This window comes from Candoia aspera, chromosome 2 (assembly GCF_035149785.1).
Source record: "Candoia aspera isolate rCanAsp1 chromosome 2, rCanAsp1.hap2, whole genome shotgun sequence".
NCBI lineage: Eukaryota > Metazoa > Chordata > Lepidosauria > Squamata > Boidae > Candoia > Candoia aspera.
Window position 1 is genome coordinate 61,525,629 of NC_086154.1, and position 19,227 is coordinate 61,544,855.

The following is a 19,227-nucleotide window of genomic DNA, read 5'->3' on the forward strand; positions in this document are numbered from 1 at the left end:
ATGTATTCAGAGCCAGGTTTTCTCAGGGCAGCTTACAAACATTCTGACAATAGCCATATGAGGTAAAAATATGTGGTTGCTAAGAGCTGATACTGACTTAACGGCACGTAACGAATCACTGAAATGAAAAAGTTGGAAGGGGACACTGAGGCCATCAGGTTGAATCCACGTTAAACCATCCCCAACAAATGACCGTCCGGACTCTGCTTGAACATACATTTCTGCAGCACAGTTCTAAATTCTGCATCTGAGCACTGCTGGTGCTGAACTGTGAGAAAATGCAGGGCTTTAGACGTGAAATAAAGAGAGGAGGAGAAAAGGGAACATGAGAAGTTTGTTAGAGGTGCAAGTTCTGCAGTCAATGAGCAGCTCCACTATCAGTTCTTACCTTTGCAGCGTGAATTATGGGGGAGCAGAGCAACATGGCGGCCAGATCTCCTTCTGTAGGAATCCGCTCATAGGAGTATGGTAGATCTAGAGATGCGTATCGCCTGTGGAAATGGTGCGGAATATTTAGCCCCGTGCCCTGCTCCCTGAGCTCTACCAAGAAGCCAAATAATCCGATTGCTAGACAACCGCAGAAATGGCGTTTGTGAAAGGCTCAGCAAGGAGAGAGGAGGATGGGTGGCACAGGAACAGGGAGGATCAGGCAGATTCCTATGCAGGAACTGAACTAGGATGAGAAGTAATGTAACAGAGACACGCGCACACAGAAATGGTCGAGAGACCCAAAAACATGAATGTGTGTTAACTGGGTTTGTCATGGATGGGAGGCAAAAAAGCCAATCTCTTGGGCTGGGCCATGCAGGAGGCTCGAGGAGGCGTGCTTCTTACCAGTCAGGAATATCAGAGGTCCCCAGCAGAGTGGCCATGTTGGTGACAGCACTTCTGACTGCACAGGCTTTGTACATCTCTGGATACCGACCAATCAAATGGCAACAGATAAAGCCACCGTGAGAGCCTCCCAACAAGGCAACTCTATTGGGATCCAAAGACTCCATCTGTAGCGCCACTTCTACTGCCAGCTGCAAGAGGAGCAATAAGCAAATGGCAAGGGTATTCTCAGGGGCTGCTGTTCAACTGGAGCTGATGCAGTAAGCGGTTTCTTTGGCAGCAGAGTGCAGTGCAGTTCACAAATCTGAGCTTGTGGCCTGCCATGCCCAGGATATATTAGATGCTTAATAACTCTTCCTAGGGAGCTCAGCAAACATCCACTGTTTATACAAGAGAAATAATTTTTTCTTGAAATAAAGGGATGCTGACGGACAATAGGAACTTTGTGCATGGGGTTGTGCCAAAGGTGCTCTGCTACTCAAAATACTGAGTTTGCTCTCCCAACACCTCTGACCTGTGCACTCCATCAAGCTGGCTGGGATGAATCTGCCAAGGACTAACACATCCAACTGTGTGGAGAAGCCAAAAGGGATGGAGAGAAGGTGAACCCTACCCTGGCAGACACCATACAATATTACAGACTTGCCTTGCAGTCACCATATCTGTGACCACAGCTTGTTCTCCTAACCCAAAAAGGAGGTGGATTATCCACCGTTATAAAGAGGACAAAACATTACACAATAATTTCACCCTTCGCTCTAGCCTCAAACCTGGCCTAACCCCAGGCTTCTTCCACAGAAAGGGGGGAAAAAACGAAGAAATTAGAAGGACTGACCTGAGTGTCCTCCACATCTTGGACTCCAACTTGAGAGATCAGTGAGTCAATGCTGTCCTGGCCAAAACCCAAGGAACCCCTGTAATTCACTGCTTAGACAAAACACAGCAAAAGAGTAAGTGAAGGGCAGCCTCCAGAGCTTTCCCTGCATTTGTGAGCAGCTTCCGGTGCTGCAAAGAATCCTTTGCCCAAATTCTACTGTCTTCTAGGGTACAGTTTTGCTCTTTCTTTTGTAATCTGCTTCCAACTCACAGAGGTTATTTAATGGGCAAGAGGAAAAGGAGGAATGGGGACATGGGGGAGAGAAAAAGTCCTCTCAAGGAGTCACAAGATTTCTCTGAAGAAAAATTTACCCTTTTTATCTAATTATCTGAAGTACTGCACACAGGACTATTTCACAAGTACAGGTAGTCCTTGCTTAATGATGGTAATTGGGACTGGAATTGCCAAGCTAAGCAACATGGTTGTAAAGTGTGGCATCACGTGACTGTGTCATGGCAGTTCTGGCAGTTCCTGGTTACTGTCGTTAAGTATATCACCACAGGTCTCTAAGTGACTTCCAACTTCCTGCTGGCTTCCCCATTGACTTTGCTTGTCAGAAGCTGGTAGAGAAGGTTGCAAATGGTGATCACATGACCGTGGGATGCTGTGAAAGTCAGAAATCCGGGCTTGTTGCTGAGCACCCAGATCGCGATCATGTGACTGTGGGGATGGTGTGACAGCTGGAACTTTGAGGACCACTTGTTGTAACTACCACTTGTTCAGCACCACCATAATTTTGAATGGTTGCTGAACGAGTGGTCATTAACTGAGGACCACCTGTGGTAAAATGAATGCAGAGTCTCTTGGATAAATCCTTAGAAAGGCAAAGAAAATTAAATGCAGGAATCCTGGGCTACTCACCCATGAGCACAGCAAAACCCAGCTGGCAGAGACATGCCACAGTTGGACGCCAGCAAGCATCAAAAACTGAATGTGGGCCACCTGGAAAGAGAATGGCAGATATGCACAAATGGATGGTGCTTCCTTTTTCCCCATTTTGGAAAAGCGATCTGAGAATCCAGAATGATCTATCATCACTCTTCTTCATTAGCAAGAAAGCAGAAATCCAGGGTTGGAAGAATAAAAGGGAACAAGCAGAGGGCTGGAAATCCTGCTCAGCAAAGTACATTTGGTGTCTTGGAAGTGTGGCTCTGCTCATTAAAGCAGCAAATTGTAGCTCTGTCTAATAAATAACCTTTTCCCCTTTAAAATTCAAGGAACTTCAAAAGATATCCTCGACAGCTAGTAAAAAATGGGAAATGAAATTAGGGGCATCTTTGATCACATCCTGGAAAAAATGGAAAAGAAGCCAGAAAGCTGGGGCTAATTGTCAGGACACTGTAATTGCTTAGTCAGGCCAAAGAGAAAAATGAATGTGACTTACCGTGTGGAGAAACAGTAAGGGGAAAGGCCTTTTCTCCTTGTTTGTTTCCTTGGGGAATCAGCAAGAGGGCTTCAAATGACTGGGCGGCTATAAAAAAGGCCAAAAGTAAGCTTTTGAAGGCCATCTTTCAAACTTCACCACCCAAGGGAAGTCAAACTTCTAAGTACACCCCTCCTTTGCTGAGCCTGCCAGTTCCTCCTCTTCACGACCTCAAGCATAAGATGTTCTCCTATGTTTTGCAGTCTGAACCAAAGACATTTTGCTCCTGAGATAGAAAATCTAAATCCCAATTGTGATAAAGCAATGGAACTAGAATAAAAATCCTGCAACTGTCTTTCTTTCAACAATGGCCAAATCTTTGCCTTGAGGTGGCTGGTGCACTTTTTCTGTTGCTAAACAAGGTTAAGTCTCTTCTGAATCAAGCTTGACTCCTACTGATTTCATGAACAAGTCCATGTAGCTTTCTCAAAAGCAAAACTGAAATGGTATGTAATTCCCTTCTCCCATGATGTGTTTTTGACTCAGTCTAACCTATAGCCCTCATATTTCCTGGAAGTCTCCCATCCAAGTACTAACCAGCTCTGACTCTACATTGCTCTTTGTGACCAGCACTGCCACCTATCTGGGCAAATCCCAGCATAGGATGCTTCCAATCAAAAGTCCTCCCAATATGTAGTGATAGTACTAAAAGTTGCCTTCAGATCACAATGTAACAAATAAGGGGCTCTTTCTATGGATTCTCAACTTACATGTGATTTGAGCAGGTTTACTGGTCAACTATAAATTGAAGCATTTTGGATAACAGAAGATGAAACACCAGCTTGTAAAAACCTAGCCCTGAGAGCAAAGTGTGTGTGTAAAAGAAGAAAACACCAGGATATGGTTTTGATTTTCCAGTCTAGCAAGAGCCCTGGAATTTCCTGATGCCTCCCATCCAGGGAAGAACTCAACCCTACTTAGCTCTTTGAGATTAGCAAAGGTTGGCTAAATGTTGTCACCTAGCCAGGTCTATTCCAAATGAATTCAGTTTGCCTAAAATCAATTATTAATGCCTCGGAGTTTCTCTATTTTATGTAGCACCCAACAGGATTCTATAGAATTCCAACTTGTCCCAACCTTAAATTAGGGAACGAAAGAAGAGCAGTATGTCCCTTTCAGTGATGCAGCACAAGGAGATCCTGGGCTAAGAATCCAGATGCATGTAACACTTTTTGATCCTCTTCATTCTGATTTGGATTCTTCCAGCACTCAAGGGCATAGCGATGAGTCTGATCTCAACTTTATGCCAACAGCAGATTTAACTTTACTTTTGGCTAAAGTATGTTACTCTTCTGCACAGTTGTCCTTATCATCCCCATAAATCCAGTGGTTACTCTTCACTATGCCAGGGAAGTAAGTCCAACTCCATCTAGGACCACTACATGCAAAGCCCACAATAAATTCCAGCCAACTAGGAAAGCAAGTGAGATAGTCCTAAGTCTAGGAGGAAGCCCTGTGGACCTGCTTCCTTACTGTATGGGCTGCCCTCCTCAGACAAAGCAGGATGCACTGTGAGGATTTTCCATTCCATGTCAGGTAGTACAGAAGATTCTTCCACACTGATCCACTGTAGCTCCAGCTCACTCCCTGCCGGGGGAAGCACACCCACCTTCTACAAAGCAGATATAATATGCTGTTACTAGAAGCACTGCCTTGAATGGCATAGCGTCCCACAATCTCTTAGCATTATATGTGGCTTGAAGGGGGTTAGTTTTGTCCTCATTTCTGTCAGGATGTCCTGCAAGTTATAAGGGACTTAGCTCCCTAGCTCTCCTCTCAAATATAATGCCTAATTAAGATATCAGACCATTGGTTCGAGGTGGCTTCCAAAGCAGTTTTTGCTATCTGCGGTTTGCTGGCTTGAATCTGAACTTAGAAATCACTGTGACGATTGGAGGCCTGCTTCAAAAGTGGCTGTAGTAAGCGGGCAAGTAAAAAACGATGAATTAATGAAGCTGAACAAAAGGAAGCAAGCAGCTCAAAATGACGCTTTGTCCACTGCTCAAGCTACTGTCTGACCATTTAACTTTGACTAGCACAACTCATGATCTGGCAGCATGTCTGTCATGAACCTCCATTGAGAGAACAGTTTTCTAGGGCATCAGAGCTTGGGCTGAGATGTATTCAACTGACTGTATGTTGATGTACATAATGTAAACAAATGAATGTCCAAACTGATTTTTTTAAGGAAAGGACGATTAGTCAAAACCTTCTAAAGGTTATTAGGAAGTGGGCAAACATAAAAAATTCTCATGCACGTATATGGAAAAAAGTACAGTAATGATGATAGCTTACCAAAGCCTCTGAATTTATCATGGTTCCATGAAAAATAGGACAGTGGGGAAATGGAAGCTTGAAGCAACCCTTATCTTGACCAGCATAGGAAATTTCTTACCAGACTTGGAGGGCAATTGGGAGATGAACAGCTCACCACTAGCAGGTCCTGCTGAACTCCTAGTAGAGTCCAGCTACCTTCTGATGTGCCTAGGACAAAGCATCAAGAACACTACTTCAGATTTAATTTGATTATCTTGATTCATGACCCAACGCATGAAAATTCCCATTCAAATACCACTGTGCTAAGGGAGGTGGGAGAGGAAGCCTGATGCTGGAGGAAAATACCAGAGTCCTCATATTTGCTTCTTGAAAAACAAACGACAAAGCATCTGTTCGACATGTGCCCTAATCTCAGAGAGGCATTAAGATCTATATAGAAAAATGGTAAAAAGATTTTAAAAAGCAAAGGTGTCAAGGGGAAGGGAACTTGTGGTTTCACTGAAACCTAGATTTAGTCAGGAGTAACACAAAGCAACAAACATTTGCCCTCCTTTATGTTGAGCATGACTCCTGATGGCTTCATGGACTCATCCATGCAAGTTTTTTGGCAAGAGAAGAAAGGTAGTTTGCCATTTCCTTCCTCTGCGATTTTTTTTTTTACTTCTCAAACTAGCCTTACTCCTGATATTCTCTGGAGGTGTTCCAAGTACTAACTGATCCTGATTCTGCTTAGTTTTGGAGCCTAGAGAAGAATCGTTAGGTACTGTCATTTGTTGAACAGTACTAATGTTTAAGAGGAACCATTTTTTGAGTAGGGGAAATGCTGAAGGATTGGCTGCATGCATCAAATCCACTGGGGAATGACACATAATCAGAGGATGCAGACTCTGATTCCCCCTCCCCCCCACATCCCATGGAACAACAACCAACACTCTAGTTAGCCACTGTTGTGTGCTTCAGCTACACAATGTTATTTGCTTGATTTGGAATTGCACATTGGATAACCCACTTGGAGTGTTTTAAAGACACAGCAGTATACAAATATTTTAAATAAATAAATAGCAAGCTAGCTAGCAAAATAAGTGGGAAGGAGAATCTTGAGCAAAACCACGGAAACTTTAAACAGTGAGTTATAGCAGCAAATATACTATGTTTAAAGCAAACTGTCTCATAGGTACAACTTCTTGTTGAGAACGTACCAGGACTTTTTGAAGTAGAAGCACCAGACTGCAATCATTTTAGCCTAAGCCTTTGCTGACCAACAGAGCTCCATGGAATGGGCAGACATACCTGCTATAAAGCCCTTCCAATGTAGGTGTCTGTTTCTTTGAAAAAAATCTCACCAAACACAATTTTTGGTGCCTTAAATTCTAAGATTTTACATTTTAAGATTAGAGAGCCAGTTTGGCGTAGTGGTTAAGGCATCAGGCTAGAAACCGGGAGACAGTGAGTTCTAGTGCCGCCTTGGGCACAAAGCCAGCTGGATGACCTTGGGCCAGTCACTTTCTCTCAGCCCCAGGAAGCAGGCCGTGGCAAACCACTTCTGAAAAAACTTGCCAAGAAAACTGCAGTCGCTAGGAGTCAAAAACTGACTCGAAGGTACACACACACACGCACACACACAATCTAAGATTATATTGTACCTGAGGTAATAGATTTCACACTTCCTGATTTGGTATCCACAACCAACAGCTCCTGCAAAAGATGGTAAAAAGACTGTATCTGGGGACTTGGTTGCTGAACATGTGGATAATTTACTGGTGAAAAAGACTTTTCTCACATTCCCTCTCAACCTAAACTGCAAGGCTGGTGGGTTTTCCTGAGATTTAACCAGATGTCATATTGAGCTCTAGCCTCTCAGTTCTAGCTTCTTCTCTAATTTCAATAGAAGCTTTCTTCCAAGAGTGCTTGTAAGCCATACGACTCATTGCCTTAATGAAAATAATGAACGGATTGCATATTTCTGCAGTTTCATGTAAAACAGTGGCTATAGCGCCTCATAAGTTATAGGAACTCCAGGTTCAAATTTTTGTTGAGCTAGAAAACTCCTATTAACTCTCCTTCTGATCTACCTCTTGAGAGTTATGCTACTCCAAGCCCCTCAATCAGAATGCATAGATTAAAACGCTTGCTCCAAACCAACTGTTGTGCATTACATAAATTTCAAGGTCTTACCACTTCTTTCTCTTTGGCTTCTCTGCAGAGCAGTGCAAGGTGATAACAGATATACCCTCCTGTTGTTAGACCTCTTTTTTCAACATACCTTCCTACTCCTCTGAGGAGTGCTAAGTAAGACTCTTTGGTTATCAGAGGCCCAGCAATGCATGGACAGTGCTCCTGAGTAAATCCCACAAAAACCTTTAAAGAAAGAAGGACAACTTTGTGGAGACATTTGGTACAGTTCAAGCGAAAGTCCTACCATTCATCTAAAATATCTTTCTCAGGCTACATAAACAACCCTTAAGTGCCTGTATGGGTCCATGTGGCAATAAGACAATAAGTAAAACGGACATATGTGGCTGAACTTAAGTGAAGTGTCAGGGTGATCACAAAAAGCTATTCAAATTTTGCATATATACTCTCTGAAACAGGGACTTACCAGCTGTGGTAGTTCTGACTGTGTCCACCACTGTATATGAGAACTTTGTTTGCCAGTTGAGCTAAGCAGGAGAGAAGATTGTACACTGAGAATTTTTCCTAACTCTTAGATGTCAATATTAGTTTTATGACTGCAGTCAGTGATGATATTCAGTAGATACAAGAACCATTTATTTTATATGGCCTTAATTTTTTTAGCTTGCTTTTCATAACAAAGTGGGGCATAATAAAAGTTGCCCAGCCATTTCAAGTGACTGAAAATGTCCTGTACTGGCTGGCAATATTAAGGTATCATGATGTACTTTTCTAGTTATAACTGATCACTGACTAAACTATTCTAGGAGGTCAGCCTTTCAGATATGTTAGGACTGTATCTCATATAATTTCCAGTTCACAGGGCACCACTGCTTCTGACTGAAAATTTTGGGAGTTTTTTATGCTGGAGTCATACATCATACCAAGAAATAGTGTGATGGTTTTAGCTTAGTGCGCTGAGTGATCCCAGCCTAGTAAACTGTAATTTATGGCTTAGTAGGATGTTTGAATCTAATTAGTTTTGGCTTATTCAAAAAAAATCTAATCTCTTGAGGATAAACCCTTATTTGGGAGGGAAACAGTGTTGTGCCACTGAGAAACCCACTCTTCCCCACATTTGAGAGATGGGATGGAAGGACTGAGAGTTTAGGGGTGGAAATAGCATGCAGGGCATAATTATTATTTCTGAGTGAAAGGAATTTTGGAAAGGGAAGGATGAACTGACATTCCTTTCATTTGCTGACTCAGTGTTAGTGGACAAGAAGAGACAACATATTCCCAGGCACTCACCAACTGTAGCTTCAAGCACTGGTGATGAGACCCAAACACTGGCCCCTCCAAGTACAGCAGGTGAGTTTGGTTAGGGCTGAGCCGGGGAGAGGAGACAGCCTGGTAATCTGAGGTCAGTAGCTCTGCAACCAGAATGGGGATTCAAGATTGAGGCTGGAACTGACATGAGTACTGATGGCGAGCAGAAAGGGGCCCCCATCCAGGGTGGAAAACGCATGCGTAGTACTGAGGAATTAAGCAGCCATTCAAAGAGACACAGATCAGGCCCGCCTTAGCTTTTGGGGTTTATATGTCTGGGTTTTTCCCACGCTTCTTCAGTTTGTTAGGATTCTGTTTGTGTAGCAGTAATAAACACTAGAGACCTACTCCTCGTCTCAGCGTGATTTCTCACTGTTAGGACAGGAACTGTGTCTTAGTGGAACTACATATGTGACAATCAGAAAACTTATTTAACCTCAAGATTGATTGCAACAATTAACCAAAGACTCTCAAGTGATAACATTACCAGAACATGAATTTACATTTAAATCAAACTTCTGAAAGGTATTGCCTATACTAGTTCTTCCAAAGCTCTTTCTGAGAATGTATTTCCTTATACTTTTAAAATATAAAACATTTCAGCCTAATGGCTGAAGACACTACATGAACTTTGGCATGCCCAACAACTTTGCTTGCTGAAAGTTCAGACATTAGAAAATGACACTTCTGGGAATTCTCTGGCTTCCACTGAAAACACAAGAACAGTAAGAATATCAGAAACAGTATCCCGACGTTGCAGAATTCCAGCATTTGACGTCACTTTGGGGGCAATCAAAAGCACAACAAGAAGGCATTATGTTTCTTCCTTTGACGTTCTAAAGCAAGAAAAGCAGTGCCTTCTCTTGTTTACACAGGTATCAAAAGTACAGAACACCTGACCTACATTTGTAAACAAGAAGTATAGTTGATTGTATAAACACATTTGTGACAGGTTCCAGAAAGCAGACCATTTTCTCTGGACTGCAAGTGGTTGAGGAGCAGTTTCAAATACTCTTTCACTTTTAGGGCACTCAAAGACAATCTCTGAGATGACTTACCACAGCTATTTTCAGAGAGATCGAAGAGAAACAGAGCTGACCTACAACAGAGAGAGGGGAAGAGTGAAGATTCTCCAGGAGAGAACATGTTTTTCACCACCAACCCACATGCCAACCTTATAGGGAACTGTATATATTACAGTAAGATCCAATGTTCACAATCTTCACTTAAATAAAAGTGGTATAATACTAAGGATTTGGGAAAAAACTCTCTTTTTCAATAGGAAATATTCATATTTGCTAATGATAACAGATCCCATGAATCAAGCAAACTTAGGGATGATGCTTTATGCAATTTCTTGGAAGTGTGGGCTGGCAGCAGGCCTTGGCTATCCTGTTTTAAGGAAGGACAGAAATTAAGTTGGGCTTGTCCCCCATTAAGTTCCTTTCAAAACCTAGGATTATCATTTCCATATATGGGAATTTCAGAAGCAATTACTGATGTCAATATATGTTTTAATTATTTTCTCAGAATTGAGTGAAAAATCTGTTGAGTTTTTCCAAAGTAATTACTCATGTTGGCCCAGCTGGAAATGAGATACAGGTTTAACGTGCTCTCATGAACCAGTGATATCTCACTTACCGTCTATTGGAGCAGGCATGCAATCCCAATCTGAATGGCTCATGCCACCAGCCCACAAATATTATTCCCTTGTCACCCGGGGACCACAGGGCCTGGCCAGGGAAGCAAAACCAAAGTATTAGCACGTGATATTTTGAGGGCTAAATGCTAGGCATAATCTGAAGAATGCCATGCAGGAGATCTGATTCTTCAAAAAGATCATCTACTAGGAGCTGTTCCAACCCTTGGGACTATTGTTTGATAGTAACCCTCCAATTACTCTTTCCTTCATGGTTAGAAATGCTTGCAAGGAAATAGTCCTGCAACTACGAAAGGGACTGCAGATTGGAACATTTTCTCCAGTGGATTCCCGCTGCCACTCTGTGCTTGACCTGACCTTGCATGAAAGGGCAAGACCTCTGCACACTCCAGCAATGGATTTAAACAGTGGCACAATGCCTTTAGAGGCTGAAGAACAGTATGAATTCAGTTTAGCTGGAGCACCATATGAATGTCAAACTAAATACTGAATAATAGTTTTCAAACAGTGTTTCAAGCTGTTTTCTTGTTTTAAAGGAAATGCAATTGCATGGCTTCAATTATTCAATTTCCTACTAAAAATCTAATTCAACCTCCTTCTTTCTTTCTCTTCAAAGGAGACGCTGGAAGAAAACAGAATGAATTACTGATTCCAGGTGAGGTTTTTTAAATCATGCTACCACCATGCCTCGTGAACAAAATTTTACATGATTTCAAATAATGTATATTTCCACTTGGTTTCAACATTTCTGTGTTTTTTCACTTTTCCCCCCCACATAATATCTCTTAAGGAGTAAGAAACAAAATAGCACAATGTTTTATCATTGATAGAACTAAGAATGATCCATCTGGAAGCTACCAGCATAAATGTGGGTGGAGAGTCAATGTGAACATCTTGCCCCAAACAGATCAACAAGTGCACTTATAAGAAGTATTTTCTGTCTAGTGCAAAGTTATCCTTGCACACTCACAGCACCTGTTGTGAGGACACTGAATATCACTTGTCAGACTCGCCATTCAAAGGACAGAAGTAATGAACAGAAACTGCACTTACAAAAGATGCAAACATGTCAAGGACCATGTTAAAGTTCAACTGATCAGAACAGTTTCCAAAACCCAGCCTGGCCTCCCAACCCTGAATATACCTCCTTTATACAGTATATGCTTCTGAAAACCAAAAAACAATGTAGTATTTCATAAGCAGAGAACTGGGGCACTATCTTTCTCTTCTTCCCTATCTAACTTTCAATGCTGCATTATACTAACCTGCCCAGGGGAGATGTGCCCTGGAAAGTCTTCCAGCACTGAAACTTCACTGGTTTCAACATTCAGCACACATAATACAGGGACACTTTTGTCCCCCAGTGCCTCTCCCCAGTTGTCGTGGTACACAAACCGCTCATCCTAGAACGTAATCAGACAATTAAGTATTTTAGAGAGCTATGTATCTGCAGTTCTCCATGAGACAGACAACAAAGACTGAATATAAATTACAGGCTTTTTTCCTAGGACTTGCTGCATCCATCACACTAGTAAGACTGGATAGTAGTCAAATGACCTGCTATTAAACATTTCCATTCCTTGCAATCTAAACTTTGCAAACTATTTTCTAGGAACTGTAATACTTTACACAAGAAAATGCAATGATGAATTTTATTAAATTCTTTTGCCTACAAGTACATGGAGAAATTCAACATGCATTGGGCCAAAAATAAACCTTTCTAATGTCCTGGTGACAGTAACTAATGCCTCAATCACTATTTGGTTGGACTATTCTAACAAACTCCATGTGAGGTTGCCTTTGCAGATTTGGAAGCTGCAGCTAATAAAAAATGCAGTGGTTATATTGTTAGCAGGACAACGTATGTTTTGCTGCATTGGTTACCAGTCGGCTCTTGGGCCCAATTCGAAGTTGTGGTTGTTACCTTTGAAGCCTTCTATGTCAGAGCACTAGGATACATCAGGCAAGAACTTACCCGACCTGAACCAGCCCGTCTCTTTCAAATGCTCCAGAAGGCTTCACCCCTTGAGACGTACATAGGTATGGATGGTATGGCAGGCCTTTTCCATGGGTATCCCCGTTCTTTGGAACAGTCTTTCCCTAGAGGTAACGGTGGTTCCTACCCTTCGTGAATTTTGCAAGCAGGTAAAATCTATCTATTCCAACAAGTCTTTGCCTCAAGATGATTGTTGGGGAGTCCAGCATAGGCATTTGCAATTATGTGATTGTAATTGTTTATTTTGTAACATCACTGTATCATTACTATCATCATCATCATCTGAATAGTCTTGTTGTTATTCTTCTAATTAGAATATTGGGGTGTTATATAAGGATGGATGGATGGATGGAAAAAGGAAGAATGGCCCTAAGATTACAACAACCCAACTTGCATGAGACATACTGTGCAAGGACAGCCTCAATTCTTCATGGATATCATGTGATGGAATCTGGCACTGAAAATAAATTTCTTAGTTATAGGACCCATTTCTAATGCCAAGATTGAATGTTAGGCAGAATAAAAACACCCCTGTATAGATCCAGTATATTTTCCCCACTGAAGAATAGCTGTACAATCAGTATACAGAATTAAGGTGTTGGATTAGGAGTAGGGAATCCCAGATTCTAACCCATTGTCAACCATGGAAGCTTGCTGGGCAGCTTTTGGCCAGTTGCTCTCTCTCAGCCCAACATATCTCCCAGCGTTGCTGTTGTAGAGACAAATAGGAGGAGAGAGCACTATGTATGCTGGCTTGAGTTCCTGTACAAAAGGCGGAATATAAATACATAAATAAGTAAATGATAAATAATATAGTCTATTGTTATCAGTCTGGAATAGAGGAGGAAGATGATCAGGCAGAGTTGTCTGACTTACTCATCTCTGATTATGTGCCATCAAGTCAGTATCAACTCTTATTGACCACACAGATGGATTTTCTCCAATCTAATTTTCTGTATTGTATTCTACTGTATTCTATTGTAATAATACTTTTCTTTAATCCACACTGATTATCTAATGCATCATTCAGCCACTGTTGTGGTAATATATCTATATTAAGTAGACTGGTTTTCTATCACAACGACAATGGATAAATGATACAATTACTAAATGGCCTTAGTATCCTTAAACTGAACATTTACATTCCTTACTACTCTCCCTCTATGAGAGATATAGGACTTATTTAATCGTTATTTATACGTAAAGGCTGTTAACACTGTACTTTCACAGATATACCTGAGGAATTACAGCACAACATGCTGTTGCTCAGAAGCAGAACCTCAGAACTTGGTTAACACAAGGTACATACAATAAGTTGGGTTCCATGAACAACAATTTATTTAAAATAATGTATATCCTAAATTATATAGAAACCAAGGTTTCATGAACAAAATTTAACAGCGAATTCCACTAGACCTTAATTTTGTAAATTCTCTTTTCATCTGTACACAACATATTTTTCTTCAGTTCTTCAGTTTTGCTATGAGAAATGAGCAAACCAATTCATTTGACTTACCATACAACTTTAAGGTTTAAGCAGCAGGATAAGGACTGTGAGATACTTGACATAGTTCCATTATTTGAATAAGTAAAAAGAAAGGAAAACCTTTATGGCTTTCTTTATTTACCTTCTCTTCTACAGTGAACCCCTCTTGAGTGAAAAATGGTTGTTTTGGAGAGTGCCTTCTCTCTGCAACATACACAATCTGAGTTTCTGAGCTGGACCAGGCAAAGCATCGGAACGGCTCTGGTGGTAGAAAGACAGAAATAGGAAACAACATCTGTAGGTAGAGTACAAGTTTGCAGGATCACCTGACCAAAAGAAAAAAGCTAGCAGGAGCTTACATGCTGACTGTAAACTGTGAGCAACCAATTGCCTGAATTGATATATTTTCTAAAACTACTAAAGGGAATGAACATTTAAGTCCTGATTCATATGCCAAACCTAAATCTAATGTCGTTTGTTTAGTTTGGACTTAGCTGAATCCACCCACTGTGGCTTGTGAATCGATTGTACTTTAACACAGTGCATAAACCTAGCCAGTAAAATAAGTAAGCAAACTATGGCTTACCACACCGCATGAACATTTATTGTAGCCCCTTTCACAATTTTTTAACTGAGAAGTACAGTAGAAACAGCACCCAGTATACTTATCAAAACAATAGGAGAGGACCCAAACGATCATTTTGCAATGTTTATTGATATAGTGAGTTACTGGACCTTAAGCTTTTGAGGGTCAACAGCCCAGAATAAAGGTTTCAGGAGTATGGATAGGTTACAAGCATTTAAAACTGAGTATGTGCGCTATACAGTTTAGAAGGCAATTACATAGACAGTTACTTATCAACAAGGGTGAAGATAAGAGATTAGGGGAGATCATTATATTTCTAATGCCTAGATACAATTGGTTTGTCTCTTTTCTTTGTTATGGTAGGAACAGTTGCGATAAGGGTGTGCTTTGTCATTTGTCCTTGGGGTGACAGGTCTCCTTGGTGACCTGGAACTTCCACCTACATCAAAAGGGGGCACTCTTTTGCTGTATTTAGCACTACTTTACAGAACTCTATGCATTTAAGGTTGCTTTGAAGCTAAAACATGCTATGAAAGCAAGTTATCACTTTTGGCCAAGGGATTTTTCTCAGGTTGCATTTTATTGCAAGTCGATCTGCTTTACACACTAGAAATTTCTTTCACAGAAGCAGTATGTTTTAAATAAAGCAAATAAATAAATCACGTGAATGCAACACAGCGGTTCCTACTATCCTTAAATTATTATGGCTGTCTCACTTAATTCTAAAATATTGTTAGTAAAAACAAAGGGTAGCCAAAGTTGCAAATTACCAAGTGCTTATTTGACTATTGTACTGTCTATTGTACTGTGGACTTTATAAGAAAATAAATTTCTGCTTCAACAGCAGACTATTTGGTGCAAGTGTTTCATGCTTGTCACATTTTAAAGAACTCAGGATTTTGTTAACTGAAAGGTAGCATGTTCAGCAAAGCCAGAGAAGAAATTTGAAGCAGCATGGCTTGGGTTTTGAAGGCTTACACTGTGCTCATTCATATGAATATGGTCTCATTAGTTCTTTGCACAGAACTTTTTTGCAGTCAGAAATATGAGGAAGAGTTCAGGAGGAAAGAGGAAAAATGGTGATGATTCATAAAAATACCTGAGTCTATAGAAGTCCAGTGCAGAACCTGACCAGCTCAGAAAGCACATTTCTGATGTCAGAGACTTGAGACAATCTAATTTATAGTGTGCTGGAGTTAGATTATTTCCATACTAGAGTTTTTCTTTTGAAATTCTTTGCAGAAGAATCTGGGAAAGGATAATGCATTATCATCACATTTCTATCTTTTTTGCATTATTCTCCTATCTTATTCTAAGCTCTAGTTTATAACATTAAAGCTGTAAATATAATCATAGTGCCAGCCTATCTTGTGTGAACCAAAATGCTGCTGAGACTTCTCTTTAATTAGACATTTCCTCATCCCTTTCTTTAGAAGCAGCTTCTTCTCAACTATTACTGCTCTTTCTTTCTTTCTTTCTTTCACACCAGCCATAATAATATTGAATACATTCTTTCTGTAGCTACAGAAAGAGGAAAGCCTTTACTTTTTACAAAGGACTTAAGAATAAATGAATGGACTTACCATATGACAATTGGTGTTTAATGGGGGACTGGAATGGAGTAATTTGTCCACAAAAGGACAGTACCTCCGAGAAAGATATTAAACATTTGGAATTGAGCATCAGAAGACAGAATTTAAAGTTGAACTATGTACAAATGATGAACACGTAATTGCTAAAATGTATAAACTTTTACTGAAATTTGAAATGGAAGAAGAACAAGTGAAAGACTATGATAAAATGGGCTAAGAACTTTGGACACTATATACTGATGGAAGAGTGGGAAAATATGTGCTTAAAAGGACTGAAATTTATATTAAGTTATAATCTAAAAGAAAACATTTATAAAATGATGTACTGTTGGTTAACTCCAGAAAAAATTGTCTAGAATGTATAAAGGTACTTCAAACTAATGTTGGAAATGTGGACAACATGATGAGTCATTTTTTCATGCCTGGTGGACTTGTAAAAAGCCAGAAATTTTTGGGTTTAAATACATATAATGATACGAAGAATTTTGAAGGTCAACATTCAATTGAAACCACGACTTTTCTTGCTGGGGTTAATGGACAGCCAATTAGAAAAGAGCCATGGAAGATTATTTTTATATATAATTATTGCTGCAAGACTATTATATGCACAAAAATGGAAAGACTCTAAAATACCCACAATGGAGGAATGGTTGGTGAAGATGATAGAACTAGCAGAGATGACAAAATTAACTTGTTTGATTAGAGAAAGATCAATACTACATTTTATCAGTGACTGGAAATCCCTTATGGACTTTTTGCTACAAAAAACAGAAAAATGAACTTGTGATTTATGGGTTTGAAGATTAGAAAGGATAGCTTATGGAAAGAAGGAAATTAGGATGTAACTTTACAGAGAGCGAGCAGAATATAAATTTATTTATAACCACTGTCAAGAAGATTGGAAGCTGCTTCTTTATAACCTTTCCTTTCCCTTTCTTTTTTCCTTATTTACTATTTTTATTTATTTTCTTTGTTTTCTTTTATGGTTTTTACTTTGTTAAAAATTTCTTCAATAAAAATTAGTTTTAAAAAAGGAAGGGAAAAGAGTCTAAAGTTACTCATTTTAGCCCTGCAGCCAGAGTAATTTCTCATTTGTTTATTATTACACTTGGCAAGGATAAAAAAAGGGAAAGAACTGTAACTGATTTACTGTAGAGTAAACCTAAACTTGTATATAGAGGTAGGTATTACAGGATTATTGTGAGGAATTGGCTACTAAATACACATACAACCACAGTTTTTTATGTCACTTGTTATTTGGAGCAGTGCTAAACGGTATGGTATTAACCTCTCAGGCCAGTTCATGTGATCATCTGCATTTTGCTTCAGATATGTAATATGAATGGCAGTGTTTGTGAATAACATGTACCTTAGAGAGATCAACAGGCAAAATTACACTTCAGAGTTTTTTTTACCCTTTAACATTATTGATCATCCGGTTTTGATAATGCAAGCCCAGGACATACAGAGATTTATGAGGCCTTCCTTCATGGCCCAAGAAATATGACATCATTGGACCAAGTACTATGAAAGTGTGGTACAGGTGCATCAAGCAGGTTCATATCAGCAATCTTTCTCCAACCTAAACGTGTTATCCTACCTGAGGGACTGTCTTCAACTGTTTCTGCCCACCTGGTACATTCTGGCAGAGTGGGTACGCCCTGGGTCTCTTCTATTAAATGCTGTCATCTTAGGGAACTAAGGGGTTCCAAAAAGCTCTTAAGAACTGACTTTGGTCTCAGGCCTGGGATTAATGTGTTTGTGGGGCCCCTGGAATAGTTTGTTATTGTTATGACTGCTTTAGTCCGGGCTGCCTGTGGTGCTGTTTTTATTGTTTTTGTATTGATACTGGAGTGGGCAGCTAAAATAAATTTAAATAAATAAATAAGGCTACAGAGGGGCATAGGATTGAATTTCAATCTCATGTACATTTATCTGGACAAAGTTCTATTAAATTTACTTCACTGATTTAAGTGCAAGTGTGTATATATACATATACTGTACACATACATATACATATACATACGTACACTTTAAGACTACTTTGAAGCAAAACTAATAGCCTAGACCAGGGGTTCCCAAACTCTTCAGCTCACTGACTCCTTCATGAAGTTTCAGATTGTTCATTGTTCAAATATTTATTATATGAAAATAATTTAATAAATACTGCTTTAACTAATAGTACTACAACTAACAACAACAACAACAAGAGGCCAGTAACAACACACAAGGCTGCTCTTGCTGGTGGCTGACCATCCAACCCTGGGTAACAGTGTTTCACTGCTAGCACCTCACCTTCAGGACTAGGGACTGGCATGGAGCTCTACAGAGACCCCAAAAGATTAATTGACCCCAATCAGCCTTCCATCACTTATCAAACACCTTTTGACCCCCAGACATTTACTGACTCTCTTTTGATCTGCAGCCATTTATCAACCCCTTGGATAGTCCCATCGACTCTGGGGGTCAATACTGACCACTCTGGGGAACGCTGGTGTAGACCTAGAATGCTGGTTCAAAAATTTAACCTCCATGATCAGGGAGACTTGTGTTTCATGAAATATAGCACGTACTGTAGCCTGATTAACAGAGTTAATTTGACAACGCAGGAGGGTACGGGTGACATACAGAACAGGATTTCACCCAGAATTTGCCACCAAGATTTGAAAGCCTGCAATCTCCAGGCTGCAATAGCCAGCAAAGCTCTTTACAAAGCCCACCACCTGCAGAAAAGGCAAGGAAGAGGAAAGTATGTAACACTGGACAGCTAGGACAATTTCATTCTGGCACTGGGAAAAGGATGTTAGTAGGAAGGAGGAGCATGACCAAATGCTATGCTGGTAGAGTGCAGAGCTCACAGGGCTGAGGAAGCATCATTGCTAAGCCTGCAGAGAGCAGCATGCGGCAAAGCCTACTGTTACTGCCCTTACCATCTGTGTACACTTTGCCATGTTTATCCAGCGCTGTGAGATTGACATTTCTTACCCTCCCACTGTTGCTCCAAACCTGCCGGGACACAGAAATCAGTACAGGGCAAAATCTGCCACCACACACT

General features: G+C 40.3%; 1 protein-coding gene across 4 annotated transcripts in view; it reads right to left on the reverse strand.

Moving 5' to 3' along the window:
• The window catches only part of LOC134489345 (acylamino-acid-releasing enzyme-like), a 31,180-nt gene that overhangs the window by 7,958 nt on the left and 3,995 nt on the right, over window positions 1-19,227 (reverse strand). Inside the window, exons 5-20 of one of the 4 annotated variants that reach the window (XM_063291968.1) lie at window positions 19,103-19,178; window positions 14,137-14,255; window positions 11,778-11,915; window positions 10,494-10,585; window positions 9,911-9,951; window positions 8,835-8,956; window positions 8,011-8,071; window positions 7,675-7,769; window positions 7,055-7,106; window positions 5,530-5,618; window positions 4,608-4,746; window positions 3,096-3,182; window positions 2,573-2,653; window positions 1,670-1,761; window positions 835-1,025; window positions 389-491 (exon numbers count right to left, since the gene is read on the reverse strand). In XM_063291968.1, coding sequence (XP_063148038.1) covers window positions 389-491; window positions 835-1,025; window positions 1,670-1,761; window positions 2,573-2,653; window positions 3,096-3,182; window positions 4,608-4,746; window positions 5,530-5,618; window positions 7,055-7,106; window positions 7,675-7,769; window positions 8,011-8,071; window positions 8,835-8,956; window positions 9,911-9,951; window positions 10,494-10,585; window positions 11,778-11,915; window positions 14,137-14,255; window positions 19,103-19,178 — 1,578 coding nt within the window. The remainder of the gene's footprint in view (window positions 1-388; window positions 492-834; window positions 1,026-1,669; window positions 1,762-2,572; window positions 2,654-3,095; window positions 3,183-4,607; window positions 4,747-5,529; window positions 5,619-7,054; window positions 7,107-7,674; window positions 7,770-8,010; window positions 8,072-8,834; window positions 8,957-9,910; window positions 9,952-10,493; window positions 10,586-11,777; window positions 11,916-14,136; window positions 14,256-19,102; window positions 19,179-19,227) is intronic. The other 3 variants (XM_063291969.1, XM_063291970.1, XM_063291971.1) reach the window with 3 other exon arrangements.